This window comes from Acanthopagrus latus, chromosome 18 (assembly GCF_904848185.1).
Source record: "Acanthopagrus latus isolate v.2019 chromosome 18, fAcaLat1.1, whole genome shotgun sequence".
Taxonomy (NCBI): Eukaryota; Metazoa; Chordata; class Actinopteri; order Spariformes; family Sparidae; genus Acanthopagrus; species Acanthopagrus latus.
The window spans coordinates 6099781-6122328 of record NC_051056.1 but is presented as its reverse complement, the minus strand read 5'-3'; the positions used below and the strand labels follow the sequence as shown (position 1 = coordinate 6122328).

Here is a 22548-nt window from a genome sequence, read left to right as displayed (position 1 = left end):
CACTTTCTGAAATTGCAGGAAAACACACTTAACTGATGGGCCCTCCCGACTTGAGAGGGGCCATTGTTTTGTGCCTTGACCCTCCACCCCACGCTCCTCCCCTCACCTTCTTCTGGCCTGTCTCCCCTCCGTGTCACGTAACAAGCTGAGAGCACACCTTTTTCCAGCAGGCCCTCAACAGGCAATCCTTTGACAAGCGGGGCCTCTTTGGGCATTTGAAGAGCCATTCTCCATGGTCAGGGACCACAGGGGAAAGTGTGTAAAGGATACCTGAGGGCATGTAAAAAGATCATGTGATAGGTCTGGAAAGGCAGACGTACCTATCAACCACAGGACAACTGCACTGCATGAGAGGAGCTGAATTAACTTGAACAACTGTTTGGACCTGCACAATGGCTGGCATACACTATGCTGATGTACACTATGCAGAGCTCCCATCCATGAGACACAACCACAACCTGTCTTTCTTCATACTGTATTTCAGTGCAGCAGATTCCCTAACTTTCGGGACCTCTGGTGGTCTTGTGACACAGGTCAGTTGCACACTTTTCCTTGCTGGTATTCCTACATTGGTCCTTTCAAAGGGGTCAAAAATGAAAATACCACCATTGCTTGAACAGTCAGATGTCACCAAAAGTAATTCAGTTCAGCTCCAAGGCTGCGACAATGATTTTTTTTTTCATTATCATTGAATGTATTAGTTATTTTTTAGCATTAATTAGTTACTTGTTTTATCTATAAAATGTAAAAAAAAAAATAAAAAAAAAAAATTGCTTCTTAAGTCCAACCAACAGCCCCAAAACCAAAGATTCTTTTTTTGTTTTGTCGGTGACTGCAAGTGAGATACTGGGCAGCTTGTGCCATTCTCTTTGTCCAAAGACAAATAAAAGAATCTCGCATAATGTTAAGTAAACCAGGAATTCCTAAAAGAGTGTCTAACAAAGAAGGATAGAGGATCACAATTAAAACATCCCCTATTAACCATCACAAGCCCTAACCTTTCCCAAACCTAAGCCACACTGAAGGTCCCCAGTGCAGATGTGGTAGAAATATATGGAAACATTACTATTCAGTGATTTCCAGGATTTTGTCCAGTCATCTGGAGATGCATTTTCCAACACAGTTTTGTTGTCTGAAAGGATCTTGTCATATTACATTTTAGAGGAAGCGGTAAATCCCACTGGAAAACAAGCCATAAGTAGAAAAAAAAAAAAAAAAAACATGCTAAGGGATGCACTCATTCAATACCTTCGACATGCTCATTCATTTTTACTTTTTTTTTTTTTTTAAATGCTGCACATCAAATGTTTTTGTGTCTTTGTTTGTTGTTAATCTGCGCTACCATGTCAACTTAGATACCAAAGCTCGGCTTTATCCATTTTAAGCAAACTGCAAAATGGCAATAGTTAATAAGTGTGTGATCGAAACAACTGTTCCCCACAATTATTCCGTAAGCCTGTGTGTGTTTACCTGGGGTGATTCACAAAGCTGTGCTGTGAAACTGTGCCAGCATATCCAGAAACCTTTGAGGTGTTATAACTGCATGTGCAGTTAGAGTTTGCTTTGGTTTTCAATCTCTCCATCATCACTGAGAGACATTCCTCAACACACTGGGTAGGAAGCGCAGTATGTAATTTGCGCTGTCTGAAATAATTATTAAACTCTGCTCAGCTGCTCCAAATTTGATGGGAATTTCCTAAAAAAAGACCAGTGATTTAGGAAAAGAGGTCAGTGATCACCACATAAATCACCTCACCACGGCAAACGACTGCCCAGGAGCAGATGTGTCTTTGGCACTTGGCACAGGATTTCTCTACTGGATAAAAAAAGGAAAAAAAAAAGCCCAACCCTCAGACCATAAACATGTCCTTCCTCAACCCCAAACGGAGGCTGCAGCAGCACAGCGTGCCTACCTCCCTCCCTGCAGCCCTCCCTCATTCTCTCTGTTTCAACACATCCCTCTCTCGACTTCCTTCCTGCCCCACCCATTGAATTTTAATACCTGCCTGTCATGTTTTGTTCTCTTTTTTTCCTCTGCCTCCCCCCTCCTTCGCCAGACCCTTGCTGCGTATCTAGTAATTACCAGAGCACTGAGAAAACCCTTTCATTTAAAGGATTGGCAATTATCTCAGTGGAACACAATAAAATGGCTTCCCCTCAAGAGGAAGGGGAAGTTTGAGCTGTGGTACGCCGCTGCATGTCGCACCGCCTTGCTCTTGAAGTGGGAGCAGAGGTGGAGGTCCTGAAGAAGGTGTATTTTTTTTTTTTTTTTTTCCAGTTTTATTTTTTTCCCCCTCATCTGCTCCTGCTTGGATATTTGATAATCAAAGGCCCAGCTGGGAAACAACGTGGGTCAAGTGGTGGGGTTTTATTGCCAGAGATTTGTTCCTTCTTTTTGTTAGGTCACTACTCCTAAAGTATGAATGCAGGTTAAATTGAAAAAGGTTGAAATAGCTACCTCTAACCAACCTTGATTTAGAGCCTTAGCCTCTTGTTCACCTCCGGGGGAATCTATAAAGTTGTTCAGGCCATTGTAAATAGCACTTTAATGGTACTTTTGGGAGAGTTTGATCCTAACACCAACATCACTGTCAGGGAGATCCTTCGAATTTGGCCCTTCTTTAGAGCAGCAGAAAATGATACTGTGACAAAGCACCCAGAAATGTAAATGAGCATAAAGCATAAAGCATAAACTCTGCTATTTCGGGAAGTGTGGAAAAGGGAAGCTGTTGAGTTTGGCAAAGGAAGCTGTTTTTAGTGTTTCAGGCTGTGTAAATTTAGAACGTGTTTGAGTTAGATCATAGAAGACGTGCTAGAATTGTGATCACTTAGCCAGATGGGATAACGTGGCTAGTTAGCAGCAGCAGGCTGCATTGATCAGGGCAGCAGTTTTATCATATTGTGAGGCAGGAAGCCAACTTGTTTTCCATTGGTTTGAGTGGTCAACGATCGGAATGCACCATTTTTTTCTCTCACACCACTGATTCCATACCGATACTGCATCCAATGCCAAATGTCTCTTTGTTCCACATTTAAAGTATGTCTACTTTACTGTGTGTTTCATTGAAATCATTTATATGTGAGGTAACATGAGTCCAAATACTGCCGGGGCACTAAAAAGTGAGTTGGCAGTGTGCTGTGACATTATGGCTAGCAAAAGATCCACTTAATAAGGTCGGTTCTGGCACCAATGCAGACTTCGTAGTTAAAAAGTCAGTTTAGCCTCAAAATACAAAGATAAATAAAAATAAGTAAACCCATACATACACAAATACAATAGGGTTAGTGCTCAATATTGAGAAAAAAACAAATCTCTTTCATAAATGATATTATTATAATCCACAGTTCATTTTATGACAACCCAGTCTCACATGAAAATATATAATAGCTACGTTGGTCCACAGGGCAAAATGTAGTTGTTTCACAATAAGGCCTCTTATTCCAGTGAAAAATTTTTATAATCCTGGCTCATTGAATGTATGTGGTCTGCAGTTTGTTAGTTTTTACGAAGACTATCGCTGGTTTTGCCAGAAGATTGTGGGGCTGTTACGTATGATATCATTGCTATGGTGGTTGCTATAGGCAAGAATGGAAAAGAATAGACCAAAAAAATTGTAGAAATCTCACAATTTAAGGGGCGTTATTGTGAAATTACTACATTTAACCCTGTGGACCAACGTAGCTATCATATATTTGTTTACAAGTTAACAGTTGCCATAGGGAGTATTCTGTGATTGTTTGTATGTTTTCAGTGCTGAGAGCAAAATCATTTATGTGGTGCTTGTCTGACAGCAGAAATATTAGAAACACGTGTCATTAGATATAATGACTCCCAGCTTCACCTGGCCCAGACATTTCCAACTTTTACTGGAAGCGCCGGTTGAAGGAAGAGACCACCTCATTGGTCAGTGCCAGAGTTCAGCAGCATTTTGTTTGCATGGCAGCGTTAGGTTGTTAGGTCCCTGCCCCTGTGTCGTCTCAGCATTGAGCTAGCTTTGTGTTTTCAGAAGCGCCTCAGTGCTGCTTCTACCCGCATCACAGCCCCACCTGTCGTTTCCGCCGCCGGCTCAGAGAGAGAGGCAAAGTTTGGCTGGAACAGCTGGTTGCCATGGCAACACTTTGTGCCACCACAGCGGATTGGAACAGGAACTGGCCTATCCATGTCAGTCTGCAGGCAGGATCTGGGCCATGCCTTGTGTTAACAGATTATCTGATTTCCATTCAGACGGCTCGGGTATCGGCCCCACTCCTCCGCTCTCTGGAAAAGCGACCCCGGCCAGTCTCTTTCTGAAAGCCCCCAGAGCCCTCCTCTCTTCTCCCATTTCCTGTCTTAATTACGCACTCTTTTGTGCCGTTGTTGTTTTTTTTCTTCGCTGTCTCCTCCTCCCCTTCCTCCCCCATCTACTTCTCTTGATCCCTCATCCCCTCCCTTCTCACTGTCTGTCTCTCACTCTTTTGTTTTGTGAGAAGATGAGGACCAAGATTTTGAAGTTTGAAGTCTGTTGCGTCCTTGGTTCTCCCCCTCCACCACCACCACCACCACCCACAGCCCAGCTCTCCTTCGCCCTTCCATCGTCTCTCCACCTGAAAGGGAATACTGTGTTTTCGATGCATAAAAGGCTTGGCGCTGTCAACAGGATGAATCCACCAGGGCCCATGGAAAACATACACAGTGCTGCAGCTACAGTTTCTCTGAAAGGGGAGAGAGGAGGAGGAAGAGGAGGGTGGATGGGTGAGTGAGGGAGGCAGCTGGAAGGGATTACTGTGCAGTTTCATAGGCAGCACAATTAAAAACATACCAAGTGTTAACTTGGCTGTGCAGCATAACACCAATGATGATGCTTTGGCTCTGGAACCTTTTTATTTTTTTGATGTTGCACGTGTGTGTGTGTGTGTGTGTGTGTGTGTGTGTGTGTGTGTGTGTGTGTGTGTGTGTGTGTGTCTGAAGAGGTGTTCCCAGCTGTGCATAGTTACACACAACTCCTCGAATTCTTCCACAGGAAAAGTAAAGTCTTGTGGTAAAAGAAAACAAGAGAAATAAATAAAAATAAAGAGGTGTTATTCACACAATGGGCATGTAAACCAAGTGGGCACCTCCACTGTGACAAAAAACAGGTTTGTCGCCGTCCTGCACTGGATCCGGTTTCCAAGCCAGGGCATTGAGGCGAGACCAAGAGAGGGTGACCTTGTCTGTGGCGAAATCTGACACAGGTTTTCACATGCTGGGTGGGGGATTTTTTTTTCCTCCTCCCTCCCTCTCTCTTTCTCTGTCTTTTTATCTCCTGCAGTAGGTGGCTAATTGCTCCGATGTTGTAGATTACACTTAGCGCTCGGCTTTTATTGTTTGTGTGCAGTGCAGTAAGACGAAGAATGAGATACGGGTAAACTGAATTCAAGGTTTCTAGAGACAGGTATTTGGATTCATACTGTGGGAAAGCCCCGGGATTTGGGGGAAATGCATAACTTGGGCACAAGAATATACCCAATTGTATTTACATTAAATGCAGATTTTTACCTCTTTTAGGCCTTGAAGAGCCCAAATGTAGAAGAAAATTCAACTTTAAAGTTAAAACCTTAATAATTATTAAGGTTTTAACTTGAAAATTGCCAAATAGTGAAAGTGAATTTCAGGGGATTTTACCAACAGCTCACTCTACAGGTATAAATCAGAATTTCTCTCCACCATGTTCCATTTAAGTAGACAAAGAATACAAAAGGTTGTATGTGTCTTTAGTCACAAAGCATTCTTGTGTATGTAAACACTGAGTTCATCTTTGAGTGCAAGGGACTATAACTCATTGAACTTGTACTATACATATCAAGTGATGCATATAGAGGCTTTGCAGCTGTGTCATCAGTTACTTAGCAACCATATCTCGCCCCTTCATGGTGGTCTATCGATGGTTACCTTGAATGATTGATAAACATAGATACAGAGAGTGCCTTTCATCACTTTTATCACGTTTGCAACTTTGTGTTGGTCAACTAATCGATCAGTTAAATGATTGCAACTTTATTCACTATAAGTGGGCGCTGCTGACAGCTGTGTGAAAGGTGTCTTGGCTGACATCATTATAGAAGGATCAGGCAGGTGAGAGTATTTTCCCCGCTCACTCGAGCAGGGGTTATTGTCTTTATTAACAATTTCTGGTGTTCTGGACACACACGCTTACATGTAGAGACACACACTCCCCTCTCTCGCCCCAGTCCGGTCTCAGCAAAGATTCAAGGTAAACAAGCTAATGTTTAGATTTCACGGAAGTGGAAACTGATCCGGCCGAGTCGGCTCTGTCACTCAGCAACTTGCCTGTTGATGTTTGTCTCTTTGGTAAGTATCTGTGAGTAGCAGCGCGCGTGCGTGTGTGTGTGTGTGTGTGTGTGTGTGTGTCGCACACATACCAATTCCTTGTGTGTGAGCACAGCAGGGATTTTGTTGCCTCCACCACACAGCAGGGCCTCATGATGATGATGATGATGATGATGATGAAGATGCTCTTTAGATGTCACATTCAGTTGCATTCCCAACATGGGAGACAAAGTAGACCGGCCAAATGACATTTAAACAAAAGAAGGTGCAAAATTATCACAATTTAAAGTAATTTTTTAATGGACAAAACCTATTATCCATAATTCATCATTAGAAACTGTTTAGAAAAGAGGGGTTACTTTCAGTGAGTACTTGGCAGGAGACTGGACCAACAAACTGTCTTTTAATGTCTGTTGCAGGTTAACTTGGACCAATAAGGTCATCAACCCTATGACAGGGTAGGAGAGCTAGTTGGGAGGATAGTGAAAACATATTTTTCATCAAGAAAAGCCCTCAGTGTCATTCTTTGCCCTTCTCTCAATGCCAATGCTCTCCAACTCTGATCGAACTAATGCTATAGAAGCAGCTATGGTAACCTGTTGAGGAAGCACTGTGTTTTGCTTGAAACCTGAAAAGGTGGATTTGTAGGATCCCACAATCACAAAGTCAGGTGCCTGATAAGGCAAGATGCAACATTGATCTGTTTTTACACTTTTATTTTTTTCTGATAACGCTGGACTCGTCCTTAATCTTTCACTGTTTTTTCAAAGATTATATGATTAATAAACACATACCAAGGTGGTTCAAAATGTATTTGGCCATTCGGCCTTCTGCACCATCACAGCAATGTCACACAGATGTTTCTAAAATGGCAAAAACACTGATAATCCATTTGAACACATTAAAACACTGGCTGGGTGAAGAATTGTGTCTGTTCTGATTTTAATGCCAACCTTATCTTATAGCCTAACCAGCTAGCTGATCGAAATGTGTGAACACTGGTTCACTTCAGTGCATTGAAAAATTAGAACTAAGTGACAGATCCTTTATTTTTTTTTTTACATCTTGCAAAGTTTTAAGGCCTTATGGGTGCTTTTGCAGGTTTCTGCCCATTTACTACAAATCACATAACTTTACCACCAACCATTAACCTCTCATCTACACTGTGATCATCTGTCTTGTCTAAAGCGAGTTGAAAGACTGTGTGGACCATGTGGGAATGAATTAGATAACCCATGTCTGCCTGGAAAACAGACAGTAGATGATTTGTAGATTGTAGTAGATTTGTTTGCCACAGCAGCCAAAGGACAGAATATTACAAAAAGAACACGAACAATAGTAAAAAAATAAACAATATAATCAAAAAGTTAAGAAATAGAATAGACTCATATTTGTAGCATATTCTTTGTAGCAAAAGAGCTAATTTTGTATGCAAAAACATTTGAAAATCGGCATAAATACAAGGTGAACCTCAGCCTTGTGGCTCTGTTAGATTCTTCAAAGAAATAATCCCTGAAGTCCTCCTCTTCTCTTTCCTTTTTTTTTCCACCACTACATGAAGAGGACGACAAGAGCTGTCAGAGAAACACAAAGCAGTCAGGGCTGCGTGTTAGGAGCCGCCTGAATGGCACCAGGCCTAACGAGAGCCCGGCAGGGACCCCGAGGTGGGCCTGGCACCTGCAGTCTGTCTCTGGGGGGAAGTTGAGGGGGGAGGGTGGGTTCTTGTGTGTGGGTGTGTGGAGGAAGGGGATTTGAGGTTTGTGTGTGTATGTGTGTGGGTGGGTGTGTGTGTGTGTGTGTGTGTGTGTGTGCACGCTTCTGTTTACTGAGACTGTGCATATGAGTTTTTACGTGCATGTATGGAGGAAGTTAGGATGTCACTGACCACAGCCAAGAATTTAACCTCTATTAGTACTAATTAAACTGGTGATGGTGGCTTGTTGGAGCAGAAGATATTTGTCACCCATCAAGCCAAAAGTTGTTCTAAGATACTGTAGAAGATTTTTAATGTTTGTTTTAATGGTTTTAATTTAAGGCTTTAAAGATTTTAATGAAACAGGCTGAAATCAGTGTTCATCAACATGCTAATATACAGTTTTCTGAGTAGAGACAGTATTTATAATACGTGGGCAAACTCTAGGGCATCTTACTGTTTTTAAATGTGTTTAATTTACCGGCAGCTGATAATAACGTTCTTCCAGCTTCTTAAACGTGGAGTTCTTTTCTTCGTCTTAAATTATTTTGAACTAAATTTGTTTGAGTTTTGGATCATTGGTCGGACCAGGTGAGACATTTGACGGCGCAACCTATGGCTACCTGAGCCTGTGATGGACATTTTTCACACTTTTCTGATGCTGTATCCACCTTATTCCTTATTCCCCATAGGACCTTGTGTTAATTATGGACACAGCCCCCGTCACTTTACCAGAACTGGTGTTGTTCATGGTGCATCATTCATTCATGAAGGTCTAGAGTGCGACTTAACTGAGTGAATTCACTCTTATTATTGCTCAGTCCACTTACCAAACACCTTTAAAGCCTTCAGTGCAGTCAGTCCTTCTTTTTACAGAACTAGTTCCACTGAGCAGCAGAAGTATCGCATAGATTTGTTTCCCTAGTGTCCTCTCCAGGAAAGTTGTGGATAGACTAAATGATTTATTAATTACTTGAGAAATTAAGCTGTGGAATGAATGATAATGAAAATAATCCTTGGTTGCAGCCATGTGTGCTTGCCCTGTATTCTTATGATGGTGATGGCGTCAACAAAAATATTATCTGTAAGCAAACACAGCTGTTAAGTCCTATTTATTTTCCTGTGAAATAGTCACACACAAACACACACACACGCACCGCTGATTAGCTTTGCTTGTTGTCATTGGACGGTGCCTGTTGATGAAATTCAGATGCTCTTCATCCCCAACTCACACCGCACTACATAAGCACTTGTGCGTACACACACACACAACAGAAGAATAAAAGAATTCATAAAAAAGAAAAAAAAAAAGACATTCAGAGAAGAAATGTCAGCCATCAGTTGTTTCTGCTGGTTTGTCTGTAACTGCGACTCAATCGTCAAGTTTTGAGGCTGCGGCAGGCTCAGGGATGGATTATGGAAACCAGACCTGGCGAGTTTACACCAAACTCAAGGCCTCGTAGAATTGAACTGCAAACTGTGGACAGCTCATAGGAAATGCCTCTTTATAAAGCAAACATACATGTATTTTATGGCAGCCACTTTACTGCTTTTTTATTTTGGGCGCCAATCAGTCGACATTTCAACATGGCTTCAGTCTAATTTCCTCTGCTTTTCTTCACCTTTTTTTTTTTTTCTTTGCTGGGCGACCCTTCCCGCACATACACACAGTCCGCCCACCTATGTCTATCAAAATAAGACTGCTTTTCTGGCAGTGGCCATTTTTATTTTCATGGAGGTGTGAGGGCCAGTCAGTCGGGGTTGTTTTGACAGATTCAGGGACTTTATTGTGGCCCCCAGGGCAGCTGTAGGGGTGTGATTGCCCCTACGCCCCCACCTAACCCTCCACCTCAGACCCAAAAGGAGAGCAACACAGCTGCTACTACTTCTTCTCCCTCCTCCCTCCCCTCATCTCTTCACCTGGTCTCCATATGATTGTGACCCTCAAACTCTCTCTCTGTCTCTCTCTCTCTCTCTCTCTCTCACACACACACACACACACACGCACACACACACATGCGCACACACACTATAAAAGGTAAAAGAGGTGTGACATCTAATTCTGTAATGACCCTATGCTCAACACCACCACGCATACACACCATCTGACATCTGACACACACGCACGCACCTCTGTGGTTTTGCCAGAATTAAAGGCCGACCCCTGCCGGGGTCAAACATACTACAAATTAAAATGTGTAAATTCATAAGACTGTACATGTGGCATGAAACCAAACCCCAAACTGTCAATGCATTAAAAGAAAATTGCTTTTTATTACAGCTAACATCTTATTTTCCTGATAATTCCCCTCAGTAATGATAACACTGTGCTCACTAAGTTAATTGCTGACATCTGGGGACAAAAGCAACGCTGCTAAAAAGAAGTTTTCCAAAACAAGAAACGAGATCTGTCAAAAGATCATGGATGTTTTAAACAAAGCCTCATATTGGCCAAACGAATTTGGAAAATAAAACAAGGGAAAATCATTAGAGCCAAACTCTGTAAAACATTACCGACTGCTTACTCACTTGGGTGAGAGTGAGGGACAACTGCCACATCTCAGCACCGTGTTTCCTACACGCAGACTTGTCTTGGTCTGGCCACCCAGGTATATTGATGGGCATCCAAGTATATTTGCCGACCCAGTTTAGCTTTTTATACTTTTATATTTTTTGTAGGTCTAAGATTAAGTAGTGGACAATCAATTCAGCCCAAAGTGTTATCATTTCCTAAACCTAACCTCAAACAACCTTCCAAAAGTAATGTCATATGTGAACTGTTTGTCATCAAACTTTATTTTGAAAGTCCAACCAGACAGTGCATATAACATATTATTGCTAACTTGACTAAACAATAATGTGTAAAACTGCCATGAAAGGGGTAGGCAGTGTGTCAAGCTGCTGCATTTGATGAGTTGGAAGTGAGAACGTGTTGGTTGGATAGTTCGGATACTCAAATACATGTACCTGTATAATCAGGGGTTGGTGCTGCCCTGTCAGGCTTCATTGTTGCACAGTCATCATGGAGTCAGTCAGCATTTGTTTTGGTGAGCACAACAGAATCGTCATCTGAATAAAAAAACAAGTTGTAATAAATCAGAAACATCCTCTTATATCGAGCTTTTGTAGATTTAAGCGAAAACATATCCATTCATGTTGCTGTATATTAAACAAAAGGTTAAAACCAGTTTAAAGGTGTTGATCTTAAACTATTTGTATTCGTTTAAGAGACATTTTGTAATCTGCACTACATTTTGTAGGAAAATACTCGGAATCTGCAACCGTTTTGATTTTCCCATGTGGGTTTCCCTACTGTGCCAAAAAATAAATTTCCTCTGAAGAAATATAACTGTTCTAATAGTTTTAACTGCAAATCTTGACTTCCTCCTGCCTGTGAGTATGTGGGGCAGTAGGGGGTTAACAGCGCCAGAGTTATTTGGTTCTTGGACACGGTGGCCTCGCCTGCCGGATGCGAGTTTGACTCAAGGGCAAAATCCAGAGTGAAAGCCTCTCATGTTTTTGACTGGTTGCCAACTCTGCTTCTCTCTCTCTCTCTCTCTCTCTCTCTCTCTCTCTCTCTCTCTCTCTCTCTCGCTCGCTCTCTCTCTCTTCTCACTGCTCCCACTGTCATTCTCATCCCTCTCTCTCCACTCCGCCGTCCCCTCCCCTCTCCCTCTGATTTACTCTCTCTTTCCCCCCGCCCTATTCCTCCTCTGATCCTCTCCCACATCAAAATCAGGACTGACACGAAGCAGGTCCAGTGTCCCTCTGAACACAGCGCGGCCTCGTCCAAAATTATGTCATCTTTTTAGAAAGATACGGTGTGCACAACTCTTCAGTGGATAGTATAAATCGCTTGGGTCACAAGTCAATATGTGCAGGATTTGAAGGAACTTGAAAACAGACCAGGGTTGACGGGCTGTTTTGTACTCTGCTCTGCAGTAGAGTGATTAGATAAAGCTCAGGGGTGTTTTCACATGCTTTGAGACCTTTTTCTGTGCGACCATGTTTTCCAAGAGTTTGGTACGTTTGAAGGGAGAAAGCTGCCGTCGAAAGCAGGTGCGGTAACCAATATCCACTTGTCGTTCACCTCGAAATATAGTGCAGCGGTTCTCCTCCAGAAGAGTTCCCGGAGTTCACACCAGTCACTGTAATAACTGATCTGCATGATGTGCAGCTGTGCACAGAGATCCAAGCACAGAATGTTTATGTGGCAAAACGTTATGAGCATAACTCATTTGAGGGTTTTTGCTGCATTAGTACATGCCACACAAAGTTAAACAATTCAACTAATGACTGACATATTTCACATTATAGAGGTTGGAAAAAATACCGCATTTCACTAAGATGAGGGCAGTGCCATGGACATGTGTTGCACAATTACTAATTTTTGGAGTGATTCTCATCTATGAAAACAAACTTTCCTAACTTTCCAAAACCACGGAAGACACAAACCTGGGCCTGGACCAAGTCTGCTAACACCTTTCGTTTCTTTCGGAATTTGAGCCTCTCCCTGAAGAGAATGTGACATGATCAAGGCACGACGTTGTCATCCATTGGTTGGCATGTCCTAAATGTTAAGCAGCTGCTTTTGGGGTGCCCTGATAGCTCCCCTTGTAGAGCATGCACCCCATGTATGGAGGCTGTGTCCTGAGCAGCAAACCAGGGTCAATTCAAACCTGTGGCCCTTGGCGGCACAGCTTTCTCTCTTTGTACCTCCATTCCTGTCTGACCGCCATCGGTGTCCTATCCAAATAAAAGCTAAGAACCTCAAATCTGAACTGTCGTAGAAGACCTCTCTGACCTCTCTGTCAGCTCTTGGTTCCCATCGCACTCTCCGCATGTTTTGGTTGATGTGTGTTCTGCATAAATCCAGGGTGGCCCATCATCGAGTCAGTATGACTCACTGTGGCCTCCAAGGATTGCAGACTGACAGGTTAGGAAACCGCATACAACAAATGCCTTCAGGCAGGGAACAACGTCAACTCATTTCTCCTCAGGCCAGCCGCTTAATCAGCCAGACAGTCTGCTATCAACCTGCATGCTGGGAAAAAAAGCACCAACGAAAATAGTTTTTTAAACAGAAATTGCGCCAGATGTGCAGGGAAGAACTTAGTCATCATGTTCAGTACCATGGACCCAGTGTTTCCTCCCATTCTTCATTTGGCCTGAAGGGAGTGTGAGCAACAACAGCAGATCTGATCTTGATTTAGCCACGCCGTGTTTGAGCCTCCATCTAAAAATAAGACACCTGAATTGCGGGGGTGTCCGTTTGTAAACAGTTTGCAGACGTAGCTCAGAGCAGGTCAGATTGGAACTGGCCAAGAATGTGCTCAGCAACAACGCTCCGAGGAGAAGATTCCCAGCATTCCCCCAGGAAGAGCTACAGGCCTTCACAGATAGGAAGTCGTCTGTCATTAGGGGGTAATCACTTCTTGAGGAGGATTGCAATGCCTGGAATGATTACTGTTGTCATCAGCAGGGAAACTTGGCGCAGAGAGAGCGGATTAGTTTGTTTTTTTTTCCTCTTATGTCTCTCTGTTTTCTTTTTTTTTTGTGTGTTTTGATCAGCTTGACTGATCCGGCGTAGGCCCCGCTTGATTTTTTTAAAACTTTCTCACCATTGCACTGTGCTTGATTTTTAAATGTTTTTTTTTTTTTTTGCTCTGCAGGGTAGTTCACAGTGCACGCTCACCCTGGTTTAGTGGTGTATTAATGCTTTAATGTTGACTTAAAGCAAGTTGGTATTTCTGACCTGGGGGCATTTTCTAATTACTAATGGCTCATGTGTAATGATGCCTATCATGTCAGTGGTTCAGCAAGGTGGATGCTATCCGTCATGCAGACTCGCGGTAGGAAAACAGATAAGTTGTCCAACTGCATTTGTGGACAGTTTTTTTTTGTCTCCCACACTACTTATCTGTGTTTGTTTGTGGGGTCTTAGTCCTGTAGTCCTTTCAAGTGGCTTGTCTGCTCCCTTGGTCTGGCTGTTTTGTCCTCTCCTCTCCGTTCACCTCACCCCCTCCTTCTCCTCTTGCCTTCTGCCAGTCGAGCCAAGACCTCAGGTGGAATGATGCCGTTACAAAAAGAGCCCGTCAACGCTTGCCCAACATGCCAAGCCAAGTATTTGTCTCTCGGGGTCCCCCCCCACCTCCTCCTCCTCCTTCTTCTCTCCCGTCCCCCTCCTCCTCCTCTCCTACTCCCACCCCCATCCCGTATCCTTGAGAACAGGAAGTGTATCTTGTTAAGTGATGGATGGGCCCCCTGCTCTTGCTGAGAGGAAAGGGAAAAAAAAAGCCTTTCTTTCCCTCCAGGGCAGTCAGATGAGTTTAGCAGTCTCAAAGCTGAGGGTCAGCTCTGCTTTTGGGAGCGCCTTGGAACCCTTGGAGCCTGAGCTCCTGGAAGCCACGGGCACTTCTCCATTATGTGTGCGGAGAGAATTAACGGCTAATAAAGTAGCAGGCGGCGTCTTTGCTCTTGAAAAATGGATCCGAAATGAAAAAGGCCAAGCTGAAAAGCAGTTACCGGAATTGTGTATTTATGTGCGCGCCCGCTGATGTGCGTTCGGTGTGCAGTGTGGGAGTGTCTGCGTGAGTTATTTAGCCGGGGGTCAGCAGGTTTGTGTTGGCATGCAGCCGCCAGATACTTCCAGGGAGAGCAACTCAGGAAGTGTCCCTGGCATGTCCTCTGCATAGTGCAATACACACTGCCTGACTGGCTAGACCTGCTGTGACAAACAACCACCGACTGCAATCCCCACAGCACCCGTCTCACCTCCTGCACACACACAAACCTACGCTGTGGGAAGAACCATGACATCAAACTAATTCTCACATGTGTTGTTTTATAGTTGTTTTGCCAGACGCGTCTTATCAGGTTCCCCGAGTCCAAGGCCCTCGTGAGTTTAATTTAATACTGCAGACCTCAAACCTGCTATCCATCCGTTTCCCAGCAGGTCTCCCCAGTACCCATCCTGTGAATCACGGTGACGTTATTCCTCTCGGTCCGTTTAATGCCTATGGTTCCTCACCCACAGCCAGACCCTCCACTCAAATGAGACCTGAAAAACAGGAACATTTCCTCCCGTGATCCGTCGCTCCTTTGTCAGCCACGGCTATGTTGTGGTTACCTAAGGGTAGCTGCTAATGTTTGTCTCTGGTTTCCATCCTCTCATGTTCCATGCACAGACACAGGAACACAAAAAAAAGCAGCAGATAAAAGGCAGGAAAACCGTCCATTGCCCCCGTAAATGGGAATTGGCTATCCAGAGGGGAAATAAAGAAAACCATTAAGCAATACTCTTAAAATGGCATCCGGCACACTTTGGAGGCAGATGGAACTAGAATGTAGCAGGGCACAAAGACCAGTGATGGTTTCTGTCATAGCATCTCACCATGTTTCTCATTACCGTTCAGGTTCAGAGTTAATTAACGATGGAAACAGCAGGTGACAAAACAATCTCACGACAAGGTCCATTTAGTAGGTGTTCTGGAGTTTTTGACTATATCACATGACCATTGTGGATGGTCACATTTCTAAAAATGTAAGCGCTGCAAGGACTTTGTATCAACGTTGCTCCGAAAGCAGCAGTTGAAAAAGCAAACTTACCACAAAGTGTAATTAGTTTCGGTTACCTTTTTTGTTTTGTTATTGTTTCAACTCACTCACTTTTCAGACAAATCAATAAAGCATTTAATCTGTAAAATGTCTGAAAAAACACAACAATACCCATCACATGTTCCCTGAGCCCAGGTTGACATCTTTTAAATGACTTCTTCTCTCTGATCAACAGTAGAAATTCCAAAGAATATCAGGTTCCAAAGGCATAAGTTCAAGTATCTGCAACTATTTGACATACAATTGCTTGATACATTTTTTTTTCTTTTTTTTTTTTTTTTATCTATAAACGTGTCAAAATTGTCAGAGTAACTTGGGTGATTGGGTCAATGCCAGCCTTTAACAGAAGAAAAATGTGACCTCCGCAGATTTACCTTAACCATCAAGCAAATACGCTGATTTACTAAAAAATGCAACTAAATATCTATTTCGTGTACATAAAAGAAACAAGGAGGCTGTCGAGCTTGGACAGATGCGTGGTGCGTTCAGGGGAGCAGGAATAGCGGTGTGATGACTGTGTAAACAAAAGTTCAAAGGCTGCTGGTCCGGTCCCTCCAACCTTCACTGATCACTCCTGACATGACCTCCTGCATGGCTTGCGTCTGTGTGTGTCTCCCGCCTCGTCTCCGCTGGCCGGGGTTTAGCCCCGCTGTGGCCTGTCTGGCCTGGAGCCAGGCACTCCACTGTCTTTACAACTGGGCCTCACTGAGTCTTGGGGGAGGAACAACAATGAAACTGTCAGTTCCAGTTGATGGTTGTCCTTCTGCTGATTCTCAATTCCAGCACTGAAATCAAACGCTAAATTCACAGTGAGTAAAATGCATTTCGTCAGTTTCGGACGCCGCTCTTCTTCAGCCAGCTGGCTGGTCAAACGAGTAATCAACCCAAACCAAACGACACCTTAACATCCCACTGCTTGTCACGGCCTGGCTGAGGAGAGCGAATGGAGACGGGGCGTATTTGTCTGTCCGTCTGCCTGTCTGTGTTTGAGAAGGTGCCTGCCACTTAATGACATCTGACAAGCAAGACAGCGGCAGCTTTGGGTACTCAAGGACTGTTTTGGGGTCACGGAGATGTGATCTGCAGGACGTGGAGGGTTTGTCAGATAATGTCAACATTGTCTCCACGCTGACTGCCAGAAGTGGAAAACTTACATTTCAGTTTGCGTTTTAGGCATTTGGTTCACGTTCCTAAATCAGTGCGAGCGTAGAGGAGGCTTCAGTTCCTAACAAGCATGCAGTGAGGGGGGTCAAAGGTCAGAAGCATGATGTCCTGACAGTATTCCTGTGACGACAAAGTGGTCTTGTACAAAAGATGTGCTGGAAAAGAACAGTTTAGGTTAACACGCATCACCCTCGGGAAGCCAAAGGAAAATTCACTGATGATCATGATGATGTGATAGCCTTATTTGTGTGTCACAGTTTGTGATATATGAACCCGGAGCTGACTGCCTTCTTTCCATCCCACAGGCTCTGATGCGTCCAGGTCGCCTCGACCGAATCATCTTCGTGCCTCTGCCAGATGCTCCAACCCGCCGTGAGATATTTTCTCTCCAGTTCCGCAACATGCCTGTTGCCCAAGACGTGTCTCTTGAGGACTTGGTGGCTCGGACCGCGAAGTATTCTGGAGCGGAGGTTAGTTACAATTTCTTCAACTGGAGAGGAAAGCAACTTAACACAGAACCAAGAGTGACTGCCACAGAAGCAAAACATTTATGTGTCAGCAAAAAAAGAATATAAGGGTTCTTCCAATACCGATACTAGTATCAGAAATGGCTCTGATGCTGCTTACAATTCTGGAATCTGTAACTCTACTTGAAAAATGCACAAGATTATTCATCAATCTGATACCTGATTTGTCAGAAACAGGAACTTGTTACTTCCCAGTAGTTTCCCATACACCTGTAATGCACATCAGTGGATTTATTTTTCAAGCATAGCCAATATACAGCTGTTAAAAAAACTGAAATAAGCCATTAGATCAGTACTTGTTGCTGCCCGTTACACAAAATTTGGGTATCAGAATCAGTACTGGGAAGGAAGAAATGGTATCCACACATTTCCACAGGCAATATCTAGCTCTTTCTTCTTATTTCTTGACAGTTTATAGTAGGAAAAAGTTTAGAAAACCAATATAAATGGTTCTCAGCCAGAGGTTTCACACCAGTCGTCCAGCATTCACAGGTTTACTTCTTTACCTTTTAACTGTTTCATGACCTCCCCCCCCCAAAAAAAATAAGACATTTTGACCATGTCCTACACTGCAGTCAGATGTTACTGTGCTTTTCCATGATGTCCATGTCGTGCCTGTGATGTGTCAGCCCCCCTCGTGATCTCATGTTTTCTGTGCTGTGTCTGTGCTGTGTGCGTCCTCGTGAACTCACGGCAGACCGCGGGTAATCGTACAAACACTCCTTTGTGTGACAAATTGTCTCTCGGCATCCATCTGTTGCCTGATTCACGTTGTGTTGAGCAGAGAAAATACTGTCCTCCAAGACACGAACGACACCAACGAACTGTAATAAGGGCAATTTTTAAAGGAATACATAATTTGTTAGCCAAATACTTATCATTTATTGCCTTGTGGTGCAGAATGTAAAGGTTGTATGAAGAGTTTGTCTGTACTGGGGCTTCGAGTTTCTCTCTTGTTCTTTGTCAGAGAAGTCATGTTTGTCTTCGACCTTCAGTGTGATTCATAGTTTACATACCGTTTGATAGCAAAAATAACATTCCTAGAAGATGAACAGTATCTCTCTTCCCCTGAATGTAAATCCCCGCTGTATATTTAGACTTCAGGGGTCATAGACATGATAGAAATGTCACGCTGGTCTTCTGACAGCCTCAGAAAACAGGCGTTTTTAAACGATTCAGACACTTCCGTGCCTCGGTGGGCTGTGAAAACACACATTTCATTGTTGTCCCCGTCACTCTTTCTGTGCGACATTTTTGTGAGTGCTGCTGTGTGCAGAAGAATCTATCATGAGTTCTGTCACATGTTTTAATCTTGGAACAAATTTCTCCAAGAGCTTCTCATTAGGAGCAATGGGGTCTTCCCAAACTCTATTCCCCAGTTGGCACTCATGTCATGCCTGTATCTGTGTTAACACTGTACACAAGACTGCTTGTGTCCATAATGACAGCTGTCTCACTTCACTTTACAATGGCTGCCTAGCTTGCTGTAATGGACGAGAAAAGATGAGATACATTTTAGCTTTAGTGAGTAAGAAGCATGAACATGTCATGGAGGAGATGATAGATACCCATCACTAGCCTACGTTACGGTTTGGGGATTTTAAAGCTAACAAGCTAATGTCATTTTTAGCTTCACCAATGGGCTAACATTGGTGTTGGCTTCTCCAGCAGACTATCATCAACATTAGCTTCTCCAGCAAGCTAACATTTGTGTTAGCATCTCCAACAGACTAACAAAAGTGTTAGCTCCTCTGACCAGCTAAAATCGTTCTTAGCTTCTCAAACAGGCTAACATCAGTGTTGCTTCTCCAACAGACTAATGTCTGTGTTAGCTTCTCAAACAGGTTAGCATCAGTGTTAGCCTCTCAAACCAGCTAAAATCATTCTTAGCTTCTCCAACAGGCTAACATGAGCCTGAGTTTGCTTCTCCAACAGTTCTTATCAGAGTAGCCTTTCAAACATAATATTTCTGTGGTCCCGTTGTTGCATGTTGCTGCAACAGTGTTGCTGCTCTGTGTGGCAGTTATTTTGAATTTGATTTAATTTGATTATGGAAATTCTTCTAAATTAGATCTGTAATATCTACATTTTTATCTTCAGATTAGATCAGAATTGATAGTGAGTCTGCTCATTTCTGCTCAAATATTAGACAAATTACCACAAAGAGGCAACTTCTATAGTACAGCATTGAGACACTACCAAACTAATTGATTAGGTGTTGTCAAGGCGACTCTACTGTCAATCAGAATGTTTATTCATGTTTAACCATGGATGTTGGATAAAGTACGTTAATGATTCCACATTTAATCATAATATTATTGAGAATTCCTAAAGGTATGATACCAGATTTCCAGGCATGTTGACACAGACACATGTGTACACTCCAGCCTCTCCTTCAGCAAGCTCATAAAACTGTTAACCTGTTCTAAATTCTGCTTTGATCAGGACAGGGAGGTTTTGAGGTGTTTCCGTCTTTCCACTTGACATTATGATCCTCGCAGGGGCCGGTGTGAGGTTATATCATATAGGCCCTCCTCATGTCCTGAAAGCTCATGCTCTCTCCATGACTCTTGACTTGGATGCCCCCACCCAAAAAAAGCAGCCTAAAGCAGACGTACACCTGGTGGAGGTATGCAGTAAGAAACCAATCCCCCGCTATCAGGTGTTGCGTTTGACATCGGGGTTTCTGGGATAGTGTCTCATCTGTGGAATGGAGGGTTTGCAGTCACTTGCCACTGAGTTCTTGAAACCCCGCAAAAATTCGAAGACGTGCCACAGTTGAGCTGATAAGAGTTCATGAGTGGGGGAAAAAAAAAAAGTGGAGTCTCACCTGTGTACGTATTGTATTTTTACATACCGATGCTATAGATCAAATTAGATTAGATGAACCTTTAAACTCCCATGATCGCGGAGGGGAAGTCTGAGAGAAAACAGGATACAGATAACAGCACAACGCAGGACTGAAGATAATGCAGTGTTTACAAAGAAAAGAGCACCGAGGGACAAATGCAACAAATCAACAAGGAAATAAACAAGTATTTAGTTGGAATTCACTGACTGTGACTGCAGATTTGTCCCATCATGACTGGACTCGCTCCTCAGGCAGGGCATTTTAAGTTTTAACATCAAAACACTTTGCATTTATACCATAGCACTTTAATTGATACTGTATTTAAGCACTGAACCGTTTTCGAGTAGAAAGGCTCGACGTTTTCCTTTTTTTTTAAATGACTTTTGCAAAAAAAAAAACCTGGTAGATCTTTCATCTGGATGTTATCCCCCCGCAAATCCAAGAGTGTTTGTGTTTCCTGCTGCAGGGAGACACAGATCACTGCAATTTACAGTCTTCCAATGTTATCCACTCAGAAAATGTCTCTGGTAATAGAGAGGGAAAAGACATCAGACAAATTAGCTGCTGATTATGTGAGTTCCTCTGAATCAAAGATAGTATTATAGAGTTCAACTGCAGCATGTTTGCACTGCAAAACCTATTTTTTTTATGATCAACTATTTAGTCTGTGATTCATTCAGTGATCTTTAGATATAACTGTGAGGATTGCCTGACTGCCCTTGGCAGGCAAATGGAGCAACTCACTTGCCAGATTGAGGAAGTGGTAAAAAGAGAGTTAAACACATTGTTCTCCCTAGAGCTGATGATTATAAAAGTATGTCTTTTTCTTTTTCCTCTATTGAGAGTTGCACGTACGCAGAACCGATCAACTAGAAAATTGCGGGGGGTTATAGACATTTATGAGCCGAAGCACAAGTGAACATTTCAATTTATCCTGGAAACAAGAGTTCAGTTTGGCAGCATCAGAGGATTTGGGTGAAACTCCATCCATGTATTATGCAATTTGCCGCAAGTTGTAGAGTGAAGCTGATACGATTAAACTCCACAATTATCGTCAGTCTTTGTTGTTAATCCCTAATAAAACATTTTATAGGGTTAAGTAAGTGGATTTCTAACCTCTGGAAACAAGATTGTAAAATATACAAATGTATCCAAAAATATCAGTTATAGATGAGAACAGCACCTACAGAAATATGCTACCTTATTTTAGGTGACTTAAAACATAACAAACAGCATTTCTTAATGTTCCCCAGACTTGCGCTGTCTGAAGGGACACCAAACAATCATCTCAAACTCGGTCACTTAAGTAGAACAACAGAAGAATCCTAACAGCAGCAAACATTTTGTAGTTGTTGTTTTCCGACATGCAGCGTTGGGCCAAACTATATTTCTGTGTACGATTTTGCATTTTCTCAGTCAGCATCACGACAGGCTGCTGTTCCACACGCTCCCTGGCCCGAATTAAATCTTATATAACGTGGAGGAATGAGTGGTACTTGCCTTGGTGGGGACACTGAGAGTAGCTGGACCTCTCTGTTCCTCTGTGACAGCGCTGAGCCATTATATTTGACTTGGCACGCTGACTCGTAATGCAGTAGGCAGCTGGGTGAGCCGCAGCCGACGAACATCGGTCAGCCGCGCGTCAAGAACCCCCACGCGATGCCAGGGAGCGAGCTGGATGAAGGCTGGGAGAGAGGGGGGAGGCTCGTAATTCAACAGCGACATGCTTATTGACGATGGAGGCCACTGAGGAGAGTCCAGTTTCAATTTTCATATGGTACGCACCGCATGTCTCTCATTGTTGATACATGGCAGCTTGGGGGTCTGCAATGGAACCTGTAGATGCTTCTTAAAATGTTGATGGGACATGTTTTCGATGCAGGCCTTGCATCTCTGCTCCTTTAAAATGCAGCAGCTTTGAGATAAAACACTAGGAAAAAACCAGAATGTTTATTTTCCACTAATGTTAAAGGGAAACGCTACCAAAGTTAGCGTATGTGAAAGAAGCATAGCAGGTAATGTAGGCGCCGCGTTTTGAAAAGCATTCCTCTGGTCTAACACTGCATCTGGGTAACGCAGCAGAAGCCCGAGGTATTGCCTTTTTTATTCCACGTGTCGTTCTTCCTTTTCAAAATCCCGGTGCCTCCACTACCCAGAATGCAATTTAGTGACACCGTTGTCAGATTATCAGATTCATCAGATTACATGCAGCTTCCTCTGGAGCTACGAAAGGCTTTATGCTGCTGTTTTCACATATGCAGTACCCCCAATGTGTGAAATTGGTGGAGTTACCCTTTACGTGTGCAGAAGATGGAACCATCTTCTGCAAAACAACATATAACTTGAACACCTTTAACATGTGATGCAATCCAGTACAATAGCCCCTACA

At 43.2% G+C, this 22548-nt stretch overlaps 1 protein-coding gene and 1 long non-coding RNA gene across 2 annotated transcripts in view; one reads left to right on the top strand and one right to left on the bottom strand.

Annotated features, from left to right (window-relative positions):
- spata5 (spermatogenesis associated 5) overlaps nt 1-22548 on the top strand; it is a 116452-nt gene that overhangs the window by 75915 nt on the left and 17989 nt on the right. Inside the window, exon 16 of the mRNA XM_037076770.1 lies at nt 17087-17251. Coding sequence (XP_036932665.1) covers nt 17087-17251 — 165 coding nt within the window. The remainder of the gene's footprint in view (nt 1-17086; nt 17252-22548) is intronic.
- LOC119007246 lies at nt 15869-17080 on the bottom strand. The gene is made up of 3 exons (XR_005071078.1): nt 16772-17080; nt 16518-16697; nt 15869-16328 (listed from the first exon to the last, which is right to left on the bottom strand). It is a non-coding gene; the product is annotated as an uncharacterized LOC119007246 (long non-coding RNA).